At 51.3% G+C, this 18,192-nt stretch overlaps 6 protein-coding genes across 6 annotated transcripts; 3 read left to right on the top strand and 3 right to left on the bottom strand.

Annotated features, from left to right (window-relative positions):
* Window positions 1-1,658: 1,658 nt before the first annotated feature.
* An04g00800 (uncharacterized protein) lies at window positions 1,659-5,506 on the bottom strand (the record flags this gene model as incomplete). Its single annotated transcript, XM_059747280.1, has 4 exons — window positions 1,659-2,056; window positions 2,148-2,402; window positions 2,456-4,777; window positions 4,867-5,506. 4 exons carry the CDS (start codon window positions 5,504-5,506, stop codon window positions 1,659-1,661), a joined length of 3,615 nt encoding a protein of 1,204 aa, XP_059600451.1.
* A 1,363-nt stretch (window positions 5,507-6,869) lies between these two features.
* An04g00810 (hypothetical protein) lies at window positions 6,870-7,491 on the top strand (the record flags this gene model as incomplete). Its single annotated transcript, XM_059747281.1, has 2 exons — window positions 6,870-7,014; window positions 7,127-7,491. 2 exons carry the CDS (start codon window positions 6,870-6,872, stop codon window positions 7,489-7,491), a joined length of 510 nt encoding a protein of 169 aa, XP_059600452.1.
* Window positions 7,492-10,533: 3,042 nt separating this feature from the next.
* Window positions 10,534-11,734, bottom strand: An04g00820 (uncharacterized protein; the record flags this gene model as incomplete). The annotated part of the gene is made up of 3 exons (XM_059747282.1): window positions 10,534-10,801; window positions 11,014-11,321; window positions 11,372-11,734. The coding sequence occupies 3 exons, from the start codon at window positions 11,732-11,734 to the stop codon at window positions 10,534-10,536; spliced, it is 939 nt and encodes a 312-aa protein (XP_059600453.1).
* Window positions 11,735-12,213: 479 nt separating this feature from the next.
* An04g00830 (uncharacterized protein) lies at window positions 12,214-13,923 on the top strand (the record flags this gene model as incomplete). Its single annotated transcript, XM_059747283.1, has 6 exons — window positions 12,214-12,363; window positions 12,568-13,046; window positions 13,104-13,270; window positions 13,377-13,432; window positions 13,489-13,727; window positions 13,782-13,923. 6 exons carry the CDS (start codon window positions 12,214-12,216, stop codon window positions 13,921-13,923), a joined length of 1,233 nt encoding a protein of 410 aa, XP_059600454.1.
* Window positions 13,924-14,678: 755 nt separating this feature from the next.
* An04g00840 (uncharacterized protein) lies at window positions 14,679-16,133 on the bottom strand (the record flags this gene model as incomplete). The annotated part of the gene is made up of 1 exon (XM_001401412.1): window positions 14,679-16,133. The coding sequence occupies one exon, from the start codon at window positions 16,131-16,133 to the stop codon at window positions 14,679-14,681; it is 1,455 nt and encodes a 484-aa protein (XP_001401449.1).
* A 1,561-nt stretch (window positions 16,134-17,694) lies between these two features.
* On the top strand, window positions 17,695-18,192 carry An04g00850 (uncharacterized protein; the record flags this gene model as incomplete). The annotated part of the gene is made up of 2 exons (XM_059747284.1): window positions 17,695-17,974; window positions 18,098-18,192. Coding segments are annotated over 2 exons (375 nt in total), but the record flags the coding sequence as incomplete, so codon positions are not given.

Consider the following 18,192-nt stretch of genomic DNA (forward strand, 5'->3'; position numbering starts at 1 on the left):
GCAAGACAAGGAGGGAGAGTCAAGTACTACTAAGAACGGAGAGCCGGCGGAAAGACAGGCAGGCGTCGGGGTTTAGCGTTTAATAGCCGGAATGTCGGAGTCAAAATGCAGCAGATGGTTTAGGGGGGCTTCACGCCGATCAACAGAGAGATTCAAGACAGCGTGGGAGAGGGGGGAAGCAAGAGACAAGGAAGAGAGGATCTTGAGAGAAGGAACGACATCTGCTCGGGACGAGACGAGAAGGGATTCAGCCGATAAAGGGAGCAGATCAAGATGAGAGAGAGAGCGGTAGGGAGCAGAGACTTGGAGAATTGGAGCTGGAGACTAGTCGTCGAGAAGGCATGGATCATTGGCGATGGAGAAAAGAATCGAGGAATTTCCCCGGAATCCCAACTCCGCCTACCGGGGGGGGCGGAGGCCATTTCTCCGCCAATCACGGGCGGGACTTCATCCTCTCCCGGCTTCCCCAGCCTCAAGAGCTCACCTGATGGTTTGCTATTCTTCCGACAGTCAATGCGACTCTACTCCATTGTATTACTACGGGAGTAAAGTAGATACTTACTGTAAGTCCTCTTCCATCCTCATTTCTCAAATTCCTGTGCAGGGTCTGTCTGGTAGACAAGATTCTAGATTAACTTCGACAACAGTCCATCTACTCCGTACACCCCCATTTACATCGAACCAACGATATCTCACTCGCTGTCGATCGGTTCCCTCACCCCCAGATCCAGGCAGCATCCAAGCATCCCAGCATCTCCATCCATTGGACACGGTTGCGTCTATCAGGATGATCCGTCTCACCAGCCAGCGCCCCTCAAGCTCCCATGATACGAGGAAAAAACCCCTCCCATAGCGTTATCTACACCTCTTCTTGTTGGTTCGGACATGCCCACTGCCGCAACTCCCTGGCAGGGGGAGTAGCCCGGCGTCGTACCCCGTAGGCCAATTGACGTTGCATCGTTCATTAAAACCGGCCGCCATCTCCACCCTCCCTGCTGCATCATAGCTGACCTAACTCCCCGGATGTTCCGGCCAGCTGGCCAGGACAATCAGCCTTACAGCCAGGGCCGATGCCCGGCTCTACAAAGTACTTCATCAATACTTCAATGCATATCGGTGTACCACAGGTGGCAAGTGATCAATTGGTGCAGAAGAATCCTTATGTAACATGACGGCTGAATCCACCAATAGTCCAGAAAGGCACTCGAATAGATTAAAAAGAAATACCAGCCAATCAAAAGGGGGTATTGGAAAGAAACAGAAACCAACATGCTCTTCGAAATAAAAACAACAAAGAAGTTCGAATAATGACACCAGGTAAGAAATGCATACCTGTTCCAGCATCGGTGGATGCTCGTTCATGTTCAGGCAAATGGGTTCAGCGCAACATATGTATGGGGGAGGTATGTGGTAGTTATGTGTACATGGATGATGCATAGGATGTATGTACTCTGGCGACTGCAAAGCCGGGTGACTGGCATGCCAGACAATCATTATTATGCTCGTCGCAAACTGAGGTCCGTCATGGTATCCAATGATTCCCGGGCGATCCTGCTTCAAGATGAGCGGTTGACTAGGCCCCCTTCACGTGAAGCTATAGATCACCCGAGGCCTTCGTTCCATGACCCTCAGTCAGACGTTTGAGTTTTAGTAAGCATTCAGCCTGGCTTGCAGACCAAATGCTGCAATTCAGGGGTCATATTGCGCCGGGATCTGAGGCACGGTGCGACGAGTGTTTCAAACACGGTCGCGGGCCACTCGTAAGTGAGATGCGGTAATGGTAACCCACCGCACGTATCCACATTGTCTCTACTCGCATGCAATAGCAATAGGTCCGGACCAAGAGATACGACATGAGATACGTGGCGGTTTGGTGTCACACGGGGCCGTGCCATATCCAATAGTGATCTTTCGGAATGTGCACTCCACCAATGTGATCTCCCCTCCTTTATGGGGGTGATATGGCAAGCCCGTTCATGAGCTTGGGAAGCGGCTTTCTGCGTGCAGTATTTGCCGTCTTCGAAACCCGAGGCGCCCCATGGATCATGCGGGGTTCCTTCATCAGACTATTATCAAGCTTCGCCGGTGCTGTCATTTGATGCCTTGGTTAGCTCGAGACACAAAGAGGGAAATACCGGGCCACAAACCTCGTGAGACTAGCCGGCTGTAGTCCCCGGACATGCTGTTCTGGCTTCTACTACCCCCTCCAAAGGATGTGGCGCTCGCGGTTCTCCAGAGGTGGTTGGACGTGTCAGAAAGGAAGTCCGTCATACTACGACCGGAGAAAATAGAGGACCGGCCCCGATTGCGCTTAGACAGGATGATCTCATCAAAGAGGGCCATCCGAGGGTCTCGAGACTTGGGATTCGCTCTCTCCCGTTCGCTGATAAACTCGTTAAAGCCTAGTGAACGTCAGCGATTTGCAACCATCAGGTCGTTAGCGGCCGTGACTTACCTTGGGTTTGTTGCAGGACAGCAATATATTCCGCATGCTCCCCGGGCAGGCTCTTCATGAAGGCTTCCATGTTGAAGTTATATGTCAACCCGGCTTTCTTCTTGTCACCCGTGGCGGGCTGAAGAAACTTCTTGTATGTGTAAAACAAGCTGGCAAAGCATCGAACAAACGCAGCGCGAACTTGCTCAGGATGGAAGGCGGCCGGACACACAATGCATATCTGGAGGGCGCATCGGTTGTGCACCACTGTCTTACAGGCGGTACACTTGTACATGTTTTCTTCCGCCTGGTCATCACAGATTGCACAGGTGGCTTTGTCATCCCACGGCTGTACTTGCAAGCAATGCCCCTCCACCCAGCAGGTACCTTCTGCGTTGTGAATGGGCTGCGCGGAAGCCTGGGGGACTATCGTCGACGCAGCGACTGTGGACTGTGCATACACCGAAGGTGCATATGTGGAACCCGGGTTATAGTCGGTGTTCAATGTAGTAACGGATAGATTGGGCGCGTGGCCGAGGAAGGGAGCACTGGGCCGGCGTGGAACACCAGTACGCATGTCCATCCCGAATGACGAGCTACGCCGAGATGCTGCATCAAAGTGGCCGGAACGTTTCTCGCGCAGCGATGCCTGCAACGTCGTACCGGAATCAGCACGGGAGCCGGAGACCGACGGGAAATGGCCGGACGTGGGTGAGATGTCCCTGGGAGAGGGCGGGGAGCCGGTCTTATGCGTCGAGCCAGTTCCCGGCCGGTCTAGGCCCTTGGACGAATACCCCCTTGAAGCAGCCTGCTCATAGCGAGCATGCAGATAGGCGTTGAAGATGAGTGGGGGCTGGGTATTCGGGGTTACAGAAGTGGCTCCGAAAGCGCTCGAGTTAAGACTGACGTATTTCGCCAACTGGGTCGATTGGGCCTTGGACGAGAAAATAGAGGAGTTCTCCGACATGAATGCATCGAAGGGGTATGTTTCCACAGCATATGCCGGTGGCCCAGTGGGTACCCCACACCGACTGTGATGAGGAGCCGCCAGCTGGAGTAAAGAAAGCAGCTTTCTGCGCTGATGACGGGGGAGCGGCGTTGGTTGAACAGTGCTTTCGATAAGGTCGGCATCCAAATCGACCAACACAAAGTCATCTGATGGCAGCTCGACCTTCTCGTACCGACGCTCAATACCTACAATGTAGGGACAAGGGGCTTCCAGAGCCTGGATGAGTCGTGCGGGCAGGATAGGGATAAGAACACCGGCCCACTGCAGCGGGAACAACAGGTCAACGATGGCCTTGGTCGCCAGGTACAGCATCGATGTGTGGGATGACAAGAGAATAATACGCGACTCCGTAAGAGCGTACTCGAACAAGATCATGATGTTCTGTAACGACAGGGCCCGGAATAGCGCATAGAGGTCGGTGTTCCGAGAGCCCGGAAGCTCATTGGCAGCCTCCTTGCGAGCAAAAAGACGCAACTCGCGCACTGCAAGCTCCACTTGAGTCTTGGACGAGTTGGGACTAAACGCCTCTGTACACAAGTTCATCACATATCGCTCGAGGGGTTGCCAGATGCCCATGCGTGGAGAGCTTGGGGGGATCCGCTGGAGGCTGCCGTCCGTCATTGGAACAACGACAGCCTTCAGCCATTCCTTCCAGAAGCTGGTCATGTTTTCCTCTCGGCCTAGGATACCGTAGGCACGGGGGATCCAAAATCCAGTATCCCCATCGGTCAAACCCTCGATCTTCGATGCTGCACCGTGACGGACTGGACGCAAGAGGTCAGTCATTAAAGTGATCTTCTCTTCCACCGCACTGATCTCATCTTCCAGTTGCTCTCGTGACTCTGACCCTGAAGGCACCGTGGGTAGCTGAGCGAGAAGCCTAGAGAGTTTAGCTCGCTCACTTGCCAGCCTCTCACCAAGACTCGCCGCCAGCTCCCTCTCTTCATCGGTCATGTTGTCCTTCCGCCACTCCTCGCAACGCTTCTCCAGTTCTTCGGCCGCTCGCTGGTTGAGTGGGATCCAGATGATGAGACAGATGGCGTGCAGGCGTGAGCCGTTATCAGTGGTCATGACGAAGCCGTGCCAGGTGGATCGCGGCCTTTGATCCGACGAAACAATGTTGATATCGTTCGGAAAAGCAAACATGGGCACATAATCCGGGAAGTTTCCTCGCAGCTTCAGTTCGTCGGACATGCCTTTGGTCGGATACCGGTCGAGAAGGACGGGCTCGAACCTCCGCTTTAGGGGGTGCATAGTGGGAGAGATTTCGAGCGGTTGCGGAACAGGTATCACGGAGTTGTAATTACTCAGACGTCGCGAGGTACGGATAGATGCTGTGAATGCCCGCCATTAGCCATCTATACGCTGAATCCCCTTATGTTGGCCTCCCCCCTTCATTCACCCCACCAGGATCTCTACTCACCTTGACGAGCAATCGAGGGTTGCCGCTTCATACTGTTCATATCGCGGAATGCCATGTGCCGCCGCACACTACCTATACTAGACCGGAGCAGGCCCGCAGGCTGTGGGGTCTCCTCGGAGACGATCTTCTGGGTGCGTAATCTGGACCTGGGACGAGTCGAGGGGGTGATTGCGCCCGCGCTGACATTGAGATCCGACAGAAATGACTCCCTCTCCGACGCGAACTTGAACAGCGCTTTGTCAAAGTCGAAGTCTTCAAGGAAGGAGGAGCCCCGAGGAGAAGGGGCACCCTTAATTGTCATACTACTGCGGTTGCTGTGGGTGCCATTCTCGTTGGGTTCGGGATCGACCGAGCGCATGGAGAAGCGCTGGAAGGAGGTACGGTTCCCGGCCATGGAAATGGGACGGGAGAGACTGTCCAGATGAGAATCCTCCTCGGCATCGGCATCTTCCTCGATGGTATCTGTAACGGCGGGGCCCGGAGAAGTGGCATTGTTGGCACGGTATTCATCCCCTAATCTGCGATAGGTTTCCAAGACCTCTGTTCCATCCACACCAGCGATCCAGAAGTAGTCGGCGAGCGGGGTGGTGGACGCTTCGGGCGGGGAAGAGGAGGAAGAGGAGGAGGAGGAGAAAGGCATCTCGTCGAATCGTCGCTGAGAGATCGCAGGGTTGTACTCATCAATCGTCACAATTCGTCGAGTTCGTCACAGCATAGAGTAAATGCAATTCCTAGATGTTCTGAAGTTCCCAGGAACATCAACAGTAGGGAGGGGGAGAATTTTCAGTAATTAGGGGGGTGGAGGGGGGTTGCAGAACACGGGCGGGTGGTGAAGACAGTAGTATTAGCAACTAGAACGCATAAGTCTAGAAATGCGACGCTGTCGCGAACGCGAACGGCAGGATGGCTGGGGTTCTCAAGCGTCGGTGCAGATGCAAAGAGGGGAATAGAAGGACGAATTGCAGGAAGGCAGATGCTGAAGAGAGGAGACGATCCGAAAGGTTGATCTACGCATTGACAAGAAAAAAAGGAGTGTCGGTTAGCGGAGGAGGGAGAAGAGCGAGAGCGAGGAAGAGAGAGAGAGACAGGTGAGGGGGCCAAGAGGGAAAGGGAAAAGAGAGACAAACTGGAAAAGGAGGAATGCTTTGACAGGTGTCTCTTTGTGTAGGAATGGGAAGAAAGTTAAGTTATGGTTCCTTAATTTTTTTTTTAAAAAGACTCCTAACCTTCTTTATTTCTTTTTACTTCTGATAATCATTTTTTTTCCTTAATTCTTGCTTGACTTCAATGGTCGTGAATTTCTTCTGCCTTAATATTTTATAATATATATTTTTTATTTTTGAACTAGACTCACCACGCAGACGGATGGTTGCGTAGACATTGGGAAGGGGGGGAAAGCGAAACGGCTGCCAAAAGTCCAATCCAGCCCCGGCACCCCCCGTGTGTTTCCCCCCTCCTCCCTCCCTCCTCTTCCCCTTCACGGTGATCTGCTAGACTGTCCGACTGCTACTATTACTACTACTACACTGTCTGTCCACTCCGTTCCCTCCGCTCTCCTGCGCACACGCACTACAACCAGATCAGTCACTTCAGTCACTTCCTTGAATTTCCTCCTTTTTACCTAGTGAAGTATGCTCCAAGAGTTGATCGGATATTCCACATCTAGCTTTTTTTTTTTTTTAAAAGGAAGAAAAAAAGCTAGGAAAAGAAAGCCCACCAAATGGTTGGAATATCAACTACATGTGGTTCATGTCAAACAAAGAAATTGGACGGAAAAGGGAGAGGCGATAGAAACAGGCAGGGCAAAAGCAATGTGCAGCCAGAGAAAAGAAAATAACAAATAAACGTGCAGCTCTGCCCAGATTGGAACCGGAATACAACAAATCGGTGGAACATCCTCCTGCTACTACGAGAGTACTAATGCCGCTCACCTACTATCTAGTAGGCAGACGCAGTCCCCAGGTACCAACAACCTTTCCACCCCCCAAGTCCCGGGCGCAACCATGAACTACTGCAAGTGTGCATGGTTGGGTGCGTCCCGCCAACCGCCATCCACAGCCATGCAGCAGCAACTCCCGGCATCAGCTGTGTTACGAGGATCTCTGGATCCGCTTGCCTGCCTGGTCAGGGCAGGAAAAGAAAAGCAAGGTAGCTGATAGGACGGACCAATGCTTGGGTGTAGCTGCCTCTGCCTCCTCCTACCAAGGACTACTGTGGTACTCGGTATAACTCCTCAATGGTATGTACATAACTCACTGAGTACAGCTAGGCATCCGGAGCACAGAGGGACTTGCATCGCATCGCATCTGTGAGGGACAGGTACGGCAGCATATCAATCGCTGGGCCCTCAGTGGAGCCCGTCGCGCACAAATGGCTTGGCTCACCGGCGACTCTTTGCTCCTGAATGGCCCTCGTTGGATCTCTGCAAGAGAACTACCGTTCGGGATAACCATGGAAAACACAGACCATTACGTCTTCTCTTATCGTTACGGCCGCCGAGGGTTGAAAGTTTTGGGGCTGAGAGGAGAGAGACCATGTGGAGCGGCTCCGAAGAAAATGCGGGATTTCGAGGCCACTATTATGATTATTATTATTATTATTATACATTCAGTGGACACACAGTAGGTTATCGCTTCTCCCATCGTGTGTATCCGACCGACAAGCTCGACCATGCAGTGAATCGAAGGCTAAACCCATACGCACACGCACACAGCCAGCCTCCTGCCAGCTGTGCCTGGGGGAGCGAAGGAAGTACTACGGAAACTAAAGGTAGCAACATCGGAGTTCCTGAATAGGTAGGTAAGTGCCAACCAGAGTTCGGAGATCGCCATGACAGACGATGATTGGAGGACCAGCATCGCAGCCTGGAATCCCATGGATCCAGAAATGTTGGAGCTGAAACTGGAGGGCGGTTCCTGAAAGGGGGAAAAAGCTGCGACAATCTCTGGACCAAGACAGCCGAGGTTCTCACTTCCGCATTGTGGGAATAAATTGCAAAGGACCGATGTGCATACCAAACCCAGTTTCTGTTAACAAGATAATTCACTGATCTTGTGGGCACAATAATTTCAGCACGATTCTGGATGCAGATTTTCTCGTATTTACCTCTGACCAAAAAAAAAAAAAAAAAAAATTAAAAAAGGAGGTCGATCCTTTGGATTTTTACACCCGATCACCCGAGAACTCCAAGTAGAAATGGCCCGGGGTTGCGTTGATGATCCATGTGGAGCCGAAGCAATGACGATAATCCGGTGCCAAAATCTATTTCGCCGGTCGACACTCCGAGACGAGACCAGGTATTAAATTTGAGCAAGAAATGATGAATTCTAATCAAAACCTATTACGATGAGCACTATCCTTATATTGTCGACACATGGATTCGTTCTCAAACTCACGCACCATACCTAATGGAGTAACATCACCCCGTCACAGAATAGATAAGACACCGGCGATTGATGAACCAGTTTCACCATTTTAAACTTAATCCAACCAGTGCCCCTTAACTCCGGGCTTATAGGGCTCAGCGTAAGAAGAACATCTCATGCATATTATCTAAACAAGTGCTGTATACTACTATCTACATAAGGAAAACAAGCCACCACTCACTCATTCCTCTCAGGCCGCCACCAAACACTAAAGTATGTACCCACCACCACCACCACCAAAGGCAAAAAGAAAATCATAAAACAGGTGGCTAGTACAGTAAGTAGACGAACCCCTGCAGCAATCGATGTGTAGGTTTTCATCATACATGCATACATCTTAAGCCACATATGGGCAGCAATCTCAGCCTTCCCAGCCCATCTTCACTTCAGAAGGAAAGTAGGAAAGAGAAGAAAGAAAGAAAAAGAAACCAAAGAGAAAGTTCCAATAATGGTTCCTTGCATAGCCCTACTTCCCCGGACTTGCTTACCCGCATGATTGATGCAGCAGACCAAACAAACCAAGCCCAAACCAGCCAAGCATTTTACAGTAGTTAGTTGGTTGGTTGCTTCAGGGTTTTCTTCCTATTCTAATTCATTTTCTTCTTCAACCCTACGCCGCCTGCCTTGTAGACACAAAAGAAAGAAAGAAAGGCGGTGATATTCCGATCGATCTACTACTTACATACTGGAGACTACCTACACTACTATAATACAGAGAGAGAGTATTGACGACTGCATAAAATTTCTCTTTCCCGCATTTCTAGTTATTAAACTTTTCCCTGGACTATTCTACCCTCTTCTACGGACCCATAGATAGAAATCTAGATAAAATACTACTTACATACTAAAAACCACCTTAATTTATTATCAATAATACTTACTATCTAGGACCGTCCCGCTGTGGACATTCGACTGACGTGCCCTCTGACAGGGCCGGAGGGGCGGTGACTAGACTGTTTCGAACTTGGAGTTACATAATACTTTTTACATAGTGAGATTGGAAGGGATAAAGTAACAGTGTTTTATCTAATAAGCTATTCTGCAGATAGAGTAGATAATTAATTGATAGATAACTGAAAAAAAAAAGTTGAAGAAAGGGGGGGGGTTTTCCAGTCGGTGGTGAGTTGAGTTGAGTTGGCTGGGACGGGAACAGCGCCCGCGCGCCCACAGCACCTGCAGCAAAGCACACCGTATAGTATAAGTAGTATACAGCAGGTATAGGCGCATGTTCTGGACCTGTGAGCGAGATCTGCTCTTCACCCACTCATGATACTGACTATCATGTTGTATAATTGGTAGTGGATAAAGTATCCGGATATATCCCTTATTATAGCAATGATGTCTCTGAGTTTCGAGACATGTCCTAGATACAGATACGAACTGTCAGGAGATGAGGAAAACACTCCAGTGAGTCAACAATATAAGACATCTTAGAACTAAATATAACCTAACCCTGTTTAATGAACGAACGAATGAATGCCATTGTCAATAACTAAGTAATTTCTCAATCTTTATTTCTTTCTTTATTTCTTCCCTTCGTTCAATTCGGCATCCCATCCATGCAAGGCCAAGGGAAAAAAACCCAAACCAACTCCGTACTAGTCAGTCCAGTCTAGCATTATTCTTGTCTGCGGGCTAGAACATCCCAAATGCCGAACAAACCAACCGTGAACCTGCGAGTAACAGCCTGGTTCTATTTTATTCTATGATTCTATTTATTTTCAGGGCAGTGAGTGGACACAACGGTTGATAGTTTTCAAGTTGAGGTAAATTTAGGTTCACCTAGGCCTATCTAGACCTGAGTAGACTTTCCCTTTTTCCTCCCTCCCGACCGGTGGTCCGTGGGGACGGTTGGATGGATGGATGGGTACGTAGGTCTCGGCCCCCCTGCCCCGGGGAGAATATCATGTTATCTTTAGGTTCAGGATCAAGTTCTTCCTACTGTAGTTTTAGCTAGTTTTTGATGAGTTACAGGAGGTTGGATGGGTTGGCTGATTGACGATCAACTACGGTGCTGACTGTGTTGCACAAATAGCACATGGCTGGTTGTTGGTGGCTCATCCATCCATTAATAAGTAAAGGGATATAATCCAACGACTCCTTCCTCGTTAGGAACGAACCTATCTATAGATAGAAAAGAAATGGAATGGGCTGAGTTACGGCCAAGCTTCCGTCGGCGTTAACGGGGGCGGCGCCGTCGGAAGGTACCTTCTTTTGGTTTTGTTTCTTCTGTACGCCCTACCTATACTAGTACTAGATAAGCCCCCGAACATATGATGTGCCGTTGGTAGCTAGTCTCGTCGCTTTCTTTGTCCCCGTTTAAACGTGTGTAACCACCACGCAAAGTGTCGTAAGCTAGGGGATTGGGATTGGCTGCCCTGAGAAGGTTCGCATCCGTGCAACATCCGCTTGGCTCCCGTCTCATCCATTCATCTTCAGCGCTGATGCATGCCTCCGTGGAGTCGGTGATTGGTTGAGGAAAATCACCGGTGAGCTTGTGAGTCTTCAGACTGCCACACACACAGACAGACAGAGAGAGTTGGGGGTTCTTCGGGATCTGCGCTGGCTGCAGTGTCTGGAATGTGTGTGTGTTGTTACACAAGGGGGCCAAAGGCCAAGGAAAAAGCCCGCTGCAATTCAGGTACGCAGCAGAGAGACAGTAAGCAGGAAATATTACGTCCGATTGGTCTGTCTCATGCCCGTCTTCGCGTCATCAAATTACCCGTCGTTAGGAATCCTTTGTCGCCCATCGCGCCTCTCCACTCGATCGACAGCTGGCCCAGCACTGCGCGTCCGTCGCGTTTCATGTCCTTCTGCAGGGTCTCCAGCCCTTCCTGTTGGCCTTCTTCTTGCTCGACAAGGAATGCGACCTGCAAGACATCCCGCGGATGTAGAGTCGGTGGCCGCGGATCCGCTTGATCCGGTCCTTGTAGATCCCAATTGAGAGATACGGCCTTGAATGGCGGTTTCGGATTGAGCCTCGTTTGCTGTCAAGATTAGCATGTCGCCCAGGAGGTGTCTGCACTTTGGCTATGATTTGTGTTCGAACGAACCTTGACCACAACAGGACCATCGCCTACATTCTCTAGTTGTGCTTCCAGAGCAAACCGGAGCAGCCGGGTCTTGCCATATGGTCCGAGTGTCTTGTTCTCGACTTCCAGGGGCGCCAGCTCTGAAGACTTGGTTCGCACACTCAAACAGGGCTGTGCCACGAACTGATAGAGCTTGCGGAAAGTTCTCACGCGCCCGCTGGCTGCTTGCGCGTCCGACCCAATCAATGTCTCCGTGTAGCTGACGCTAACCGCCAGGATGTGATTCCCTTCCTCCTTGAGATCAAACCGTACTATTTTCTGTAGTGAATGGCCCTTCTGGACCCCGTCCTTCGAAGCCGTGTCTTCGGCCGGTTCTAGGTCTAACGCCGCTACCTGCGATGGTGTTTGCATCTCTGCAACTATACGAACCGATGTGACGACGCGCGACGTCTCCTCATCCGGTAATTCATTGTTCGCGCTGAGGGTGCATGCAAATGTCTCGCCCACATATGCAGACCCAAAAGCCGGCGGTAGGGTTAACTTGTCGGACAGTCAGTGAGATCACAACTTCATCCTGGACGGTCTTCGTACATTGGGAGTGAGGATGAACTGGTCGTCAACATTATCGGCGGGATAGCTGAGTGATGCTTTGCTTGAGATCTTCGTGTCTGCCGCCGGGAGGGGATACTGATAGGATAAGGAAGGTCGCGATAGCCTTGCACGGTCAGGAACGAGCGGAGCCGTCGGATGATGTTCGGTGCTTACCGCAATACTGGACAAGATCAGCCAAGGTACCGCAGTATAAGGGTGTCCGGCAAAGCGTACCTTTGAGAGAGACTGCATGTGGCTCTTTAGGGGCATCAGCGCCCGAGTGAGCGCGAGGGCGTGCCATGGAGGGATGTGATTGCGAGTTGAACCAGAGCCAGACGCGGCGTCATTCCGTCGTTATCAGCGCCGCACTAGCTTCAGGCAAACAAGCCAAATGGGGCAAACCGAGCAAACCTCCGCATCGGTATTCACGAACTATTGGATCATCCCTGGTGAGACTTGAGTTGATAGCTCCAATTTCTTACTCCCATCAGGCAAATGGAGACATCCGAAACATCCCTAGGAGCGTCAATGGGGCATATTCAGTAGATATTGATGCTAGGCAGGTCATAGATCACGGCTTCTCCCAGATCTGTCATTTCCTTTTGGGACTAGCCTGATTATGTCATGATCTGATCTGATTGCTTATCGATTAGGGGTCGTTTACTCCATACTACGGAAGCCGCCACCGCGACTGTTCTTTGTCTTGCTACGTCTCCTTTCTCACTCTGTCAAGCATCTGGCCTAGAATAGCTTCTGGGTTTAGGATGGGAGTGACACGTACGACCCCCTCTCGTCAGCAGCATGCGAGCGCCTCCACACCGACAGACGCTCGGGCTACACGCTCAAGAGCTGTGGCAAGCACCCCCACGTCGTCCAGAAAGCGAAAAGCGAATGATCAGAATGTCACACCAAGCACATCATCAAAGAAGTCGCGTCGATCAGCTCCAAATGTTCCTACCAAAGATTCTGTCGAGGTGGTCGATCTGACTGGCGAAACTCCTAGCCCGCCTAAAAAAAGAGCTCGAGCACCAGCATCATATGATGAACCAGCTCCTGAACGCCGACTAAGAAGATTCCGCAGCCACCCTCCCAGTTCATACCTTGATAGAGCGGCGCGTGCGCTATCCCAGCGGTATGATCGGTACCCATCTTCGGATAGTCTAGAAAGCTAATGTGTATCCTTCTACAGGATGTTTGTTGTCGGACATGCTGTCACAGAAGTCGACGGTGCGCCCGAGATCTCTTTCGACATCGTCGGCACCACTGGCAACATCTACAAGACAACGATAGGGAAGGTGCCAACCTGCAGCTGTCCGGATGCTCGAAAAGGGAATCAATGCAAACATATCTGTTATGGTACGTCGAGTCCCTTGCTTTGACAGACTACCCCGCACACTCGTCTCTCTGCTCGATGTTCCTGCAATGTCCGAGTCGCTGATTAGTTTGTCCTGTGAAGTTCTAGTCAAGGCCCTTAGAGCGCCCCAGCATCTTCAGTATCAGTTAGCATTCTTGTCGTCGGTAAGTTTGCAGGGTGGTGAACAAATGGGGGTGCATTGCTAAGGGTTATGCCATAGGAACTTCGAGAGATGTACAACGGCTCTCCCATCAGCCGCGAGCAGTCCAACGCTGAAGAGAACAAAGATGGGAACAGGAAGCCTGTTGAAGGGGACTGCCCGATCTGCTTCATGGAGTTTGAACCCGACAAGGAAGAGATAGTCTGGTGCCGAGCAGCATGCGGAAACAATATACACAAGACTTGTTTCCAGAAATGGGCCGCAACTCAGCAAGCTCAAGGAGTGAGATGCGTCTATTGGTATGTTCCACATCGAGGGTAAGAGTAAAAGGCATAGCTGACACTTTCACGTAGCCGTTCTCCTTGGCAAGCAGATGCTGCTAACTTGAACCTTGACGAACTGGTCAAAGGGGCCAGTGTAGATTCCGATGGCTACGTCAATGTGGCTGACCAGATTGGCCTGTCTGGCATTCGTGGTATGAGACCAACCCTGTGATTCTCACTTTTATTTGTTTGCTGCCTTCGTGTAGGCTGATACTGACGGGTTTGGGCATAGATTGTTCAACATATCATCCTTACTGGGTGCGCCAGCAATCGTATCCTTATGGTTCGCGACGTGGTAGAGGTGCGTGGGGCTACGGAAGACGATATTGATGATGAAGTTTGTCCGTCTGGCACGGTTGATTGTTTTTCGGGTTGTTATAAGCGTCGCAAGTCTAAGATTGATACCCAGGGCATGCTCTTCGATCATATCAATACATTAGTATTATTCTTTCCAAATGGGTAATATGGTAGCACATTCAGCTCAATCCAACAATGAGATGCCAATTGCATCAAACATAGATTCCGCTTCATGTGCAGATAGATCTGGAGCTCTCCCCATTGTCTAGGGTCTTTCCAGCGACCCTGAGTAATAATTCTTGCTAGATAGACAACGGCCAAGCCATTGCCGGCAAACAACTAGTCCATCTTAACAGATGAGTGTCCAAAATCTACGATACTATATACCATGCTCGAGCCAACCACACCGTTAAGTCAGGAGTCCGTATTGGCCACACAGACATGTGGACGAATATGTCCATAAGTTGAACCCCGGGCACACACTCCCACTACATGGGAATAAGAGGTAGGTATTCAGCCCCTCCAGACCACTAGCTAAGTGTCTGTATCTGGGCGAGTGACACCCAGACAGCCACTACCGAGGATGAAAGGACGAATGAATGATGAATAAATGCGTGTATGCCATCATAATCATCCACTATCCTTCACGACCCGCCGACCCCGACGAACAGCAGCTACACTCACTGCTTCTTCGCCCGTCATCCACGAAGGCATCTTTTCTGCATTGATGATGCCGGTTTCGGCTAGTTTGCGGAATCCGCTGATGACGTCTGTGCCGGTGAAGGTGAGGGAGAGGGTCGGTGTTGTTGATGATGATGTTGTGGATGTGGAGGTTGGGGGATCGAGGAGACGGATATCGAGACGGTCGAGAGGAGCGGAGGATAGAGATGCGGAGGTACCGAAGCGGGATTGTACGGTTAGGGTTCGTTTTTTGAAGACGCGGGGGTCTTCGTGGTCGGTGTTGGGTCGTTTGGGTGGTTTAGAGGTGGAAGTGTCTGCGTCGTCTGGGTGTTGGTTCTCCTTGTGGTGCGATGGATGGTTCATGTGTTCTTCTGGAGTGACGGTGCTGGATGGTCGAGGGTCCAGGGGACTTCCTTCGAGGGCGGCGTCGGCGAAGATGCTGAATGCGCCGGTGGATTGGTTGGCGCGGCCGGGGCCGCGGAGGGAGAGGAGCGCTTGGAGACTCTTTGCTGTTAGGGAGGTGGGTTTGAGGGTGTAGCGCTGGTGGGGGAGAGAGAGGGCCTTGGGGAGGGCGTCGCGGACGAGACGTTGCAGGCTGCGGGGGTCGGTTGCGATGGCGTGGGGGGTTGCGGATGCGCTGCTGGATTTTGAGGAGCCCGGGGTGGAGGCAATGGAGGTGTATATGTAGGGACAGCTATCTGGGAAAGCGATGTAGATGACACGCGATGAGTCGGTGAGGAGTTCGGCGGCCTGGCGCGGATGTTGGTAGGGGGAGTTGGTGACGAAGATGCGGAGGAAGGTGAGAGGGAGGGAGGTCGAGCGGGAGAGATAGTAGTGTGCTTTTACGAGCGGGGCGATCTGTTGCTGGAGCTTGCTGAGGAAGGTTGAGGCGTGGACGCGCGGGAGACATGCGGATAGGTCGGAGGAATCTGATTGTTGTTGTTGCTGTTGTTGTTGTTGGCTTTCAATGCGGGAGAGTTCCAGTGCGGTCCATCGGAGGCTGGAGGAGTGGTCGTCGATGTAGCGAAGGTCGACCATGGCTAGTTGTCGCAGGGTAATGCCATGCCTCCAGTCGCCTTCGAGGATGCGATCAATTACTTCGCGTTTGCCGCCTTTGCGCAGCTGCAGTTCCTGGTATGCGTTTCGGACGTCGTTGACGGTGCGCTCCGCCGGGTAGGGACTTAGTCCCTCGTCCTCCTCCTCTTTTCGGTCTTCATCTTTTTGGAGATATGGTGGGAAAGCCTGCAGGTTGCGATCGTCGAGCCATTGAAACGCAAGATCCAGCAGTGCCTGCCGGGTGAGCTTGCCAAAAGCTTTGACTAAGGACGGCGTGGAGGAGGGGATGCGGAGATTGCTGGGTAAACTGGCGGTTGTGGGCGCGCGGACGGACTTTAGGCGGGCCATTGCGTGTGGGTGTTGATGGAAGACCTATTAAGTAGGTCCGTAGAGTAACGACTCGTCAGCTTGGCAGGGCTGAGTGGTTACTTTACTGAGTTGGGGATTGGATATATTGGATGAATGCGGCGCGAAGCTCCGGGATTGCGGTGTGGTTCCTGGGGCATCAACAAACAGCATCACGTGCAGATAGGATCACAAGAGTGGTCTTATCTTAGTGCGGTTGGCAGCGCAGGGGCTCCCGCATTCCAAGTCGATCATCTCACTACTCCTCTTTTCAGTGATTTGATGTTTGAATAGCGCTATAGATGCCGGAAATAGCGTGATTACAGGGTTATATTGGTTACTCGTTGACTATCGTGTGATGCATGAACATACCATATCTGCAAGGATGATAGAAGAGAGGTTGTGGATAGCCTCATACGATAACGATGCAGATCCCGATTATTAATGGGGAGGTTGCGAGGTTGTGCTCGCGGATAATTTTACCCTTTTTGTAGTCGGCCCTTGGCTAACTGGATCGAGCAGGTACACGAGATGTGGTTTATAAGCAGGGAGATTAATTCCTCGCGAACCGCGCAAAATCCGAAGTAGAACAATAATACTAAACAATACTAAGGTCGCCAAGCCATCGGCCTCGAGCCAACCAGGGCATCCATAGCGGACACCCGGTCAGGCAAGTCTGGTAGACCATAAGCCAGTGCGAGGAATTTGTTCAATCTGACTTCATGAGAGTGGCCACGGTCGTGCCTAAGTTCAACCGGTTTGGACCCTAAAACCAAGCCGGGCGAGGACGGCGGCAGTGGGATTCTCTGGTTCCGCAAGCCCGACTTCGGCCACCGGAAAGAGGATGACTCGGCTTCGATGTCATCAGCGGAAAAGCATTTACTGTAGTGGTGAGTAAGTGATTGTGCGGTGGCAACACGCGGCTCCCGAGTAAACCAGCGCAGGTACTGTGTGCCTCAAGGGAAGAAGGGGTAACTCTGTAGGATATCCAGATTCCGGGGCCCAGCGGATGGGGAGATTAGATCTAGAAATAATCTGGAAAGAAATACTTGTTGAAGTGAATGATCGCAAGATGATGCAGTAGCGATCGGAGCAGAGCAGGAATGAATGAATGGGACGGTTAGTCACCGGGATTATTCAAAGGGCGCCATTGTGCCGCATTTTCTCCCCCGATAACTTAATAATCAGCGGCTTCCCTCCAATTCCCCCGCCCCGCCGCAAATTCCCACTCTTTTTCGTCTCCGGCTGTCCCACACTCCAAACTTGACTCGACCCTCTTCTCTCCTCGACTCTTCCCACGCCTTTTGTCTTCTCCTGTCTTGTCTTCAAATCCCGCCGACACCCCATATCGCCTGCATTGCGACCCCATCGATTGGTTCGCCCACTACGAATACACTGCACGGGTTACCGTGGACGATTTTTGAATACTTGGTGTTAATCGAACGACCAAGTGTCCCGGTGGAGAGGGATTTCGATATAGAAACTACGAAACTTGACTACAATTTTCAACACTCTCATCGCCGGATCTCAGGAAAAGAGGCCCGTAAAGCCTCAAAAACACATCATGTCCGGATTCAACGGCCGTCGGGCCCCCAACTTCTCCCAATATCTCGATGATTTGAATGCCATTCCTTCGCCATACGATCAGGCCCTTCAGCAGCAACATCAAGATTCATACAACCTCGAGGATGAACTGTCGCTCTTCACCAATACCGAATTCTTCGATTTCGACAAGTTCGGCGATCTCAATCTGCCCAACTTTGACTCGCTGGAGGACAACACAGTCAAGAAGGAAACAGCGCAAGATGCCAGTTCTGACATGGACTTTTTGAACATTCTGGGAGGTGAGTTGCTGCAGGCTGTCTTTGAAAACACCACATCATGAAACTCCTGGATCCGAGCTGGGTGGCTACGGACAACTGTTGGGGCATTGTTGAAGCAGCTGCGTACTTCATACATGCGCACAGCTTCAACGGTTGCTTCAACCATCAACGCTCGTCAATGTGCTCTTCCCATACCTTCCCCCCGCCATCCTCCTCTGCCCTTTTTTTTCTTTTTTCCT

The sequence above is a fragment of the Aspergillus niger genome, assembly GCF_000002855.4.
Source record: "Aspergillus niger supercontig An04".
Classification (NCBI taxonomy): Eukaryota; Fungi; Ascomycota; class Eurotiomycetes; order Eurotiales; family Aspergillaceae; genus Aspergillus; species Aspergillus niger.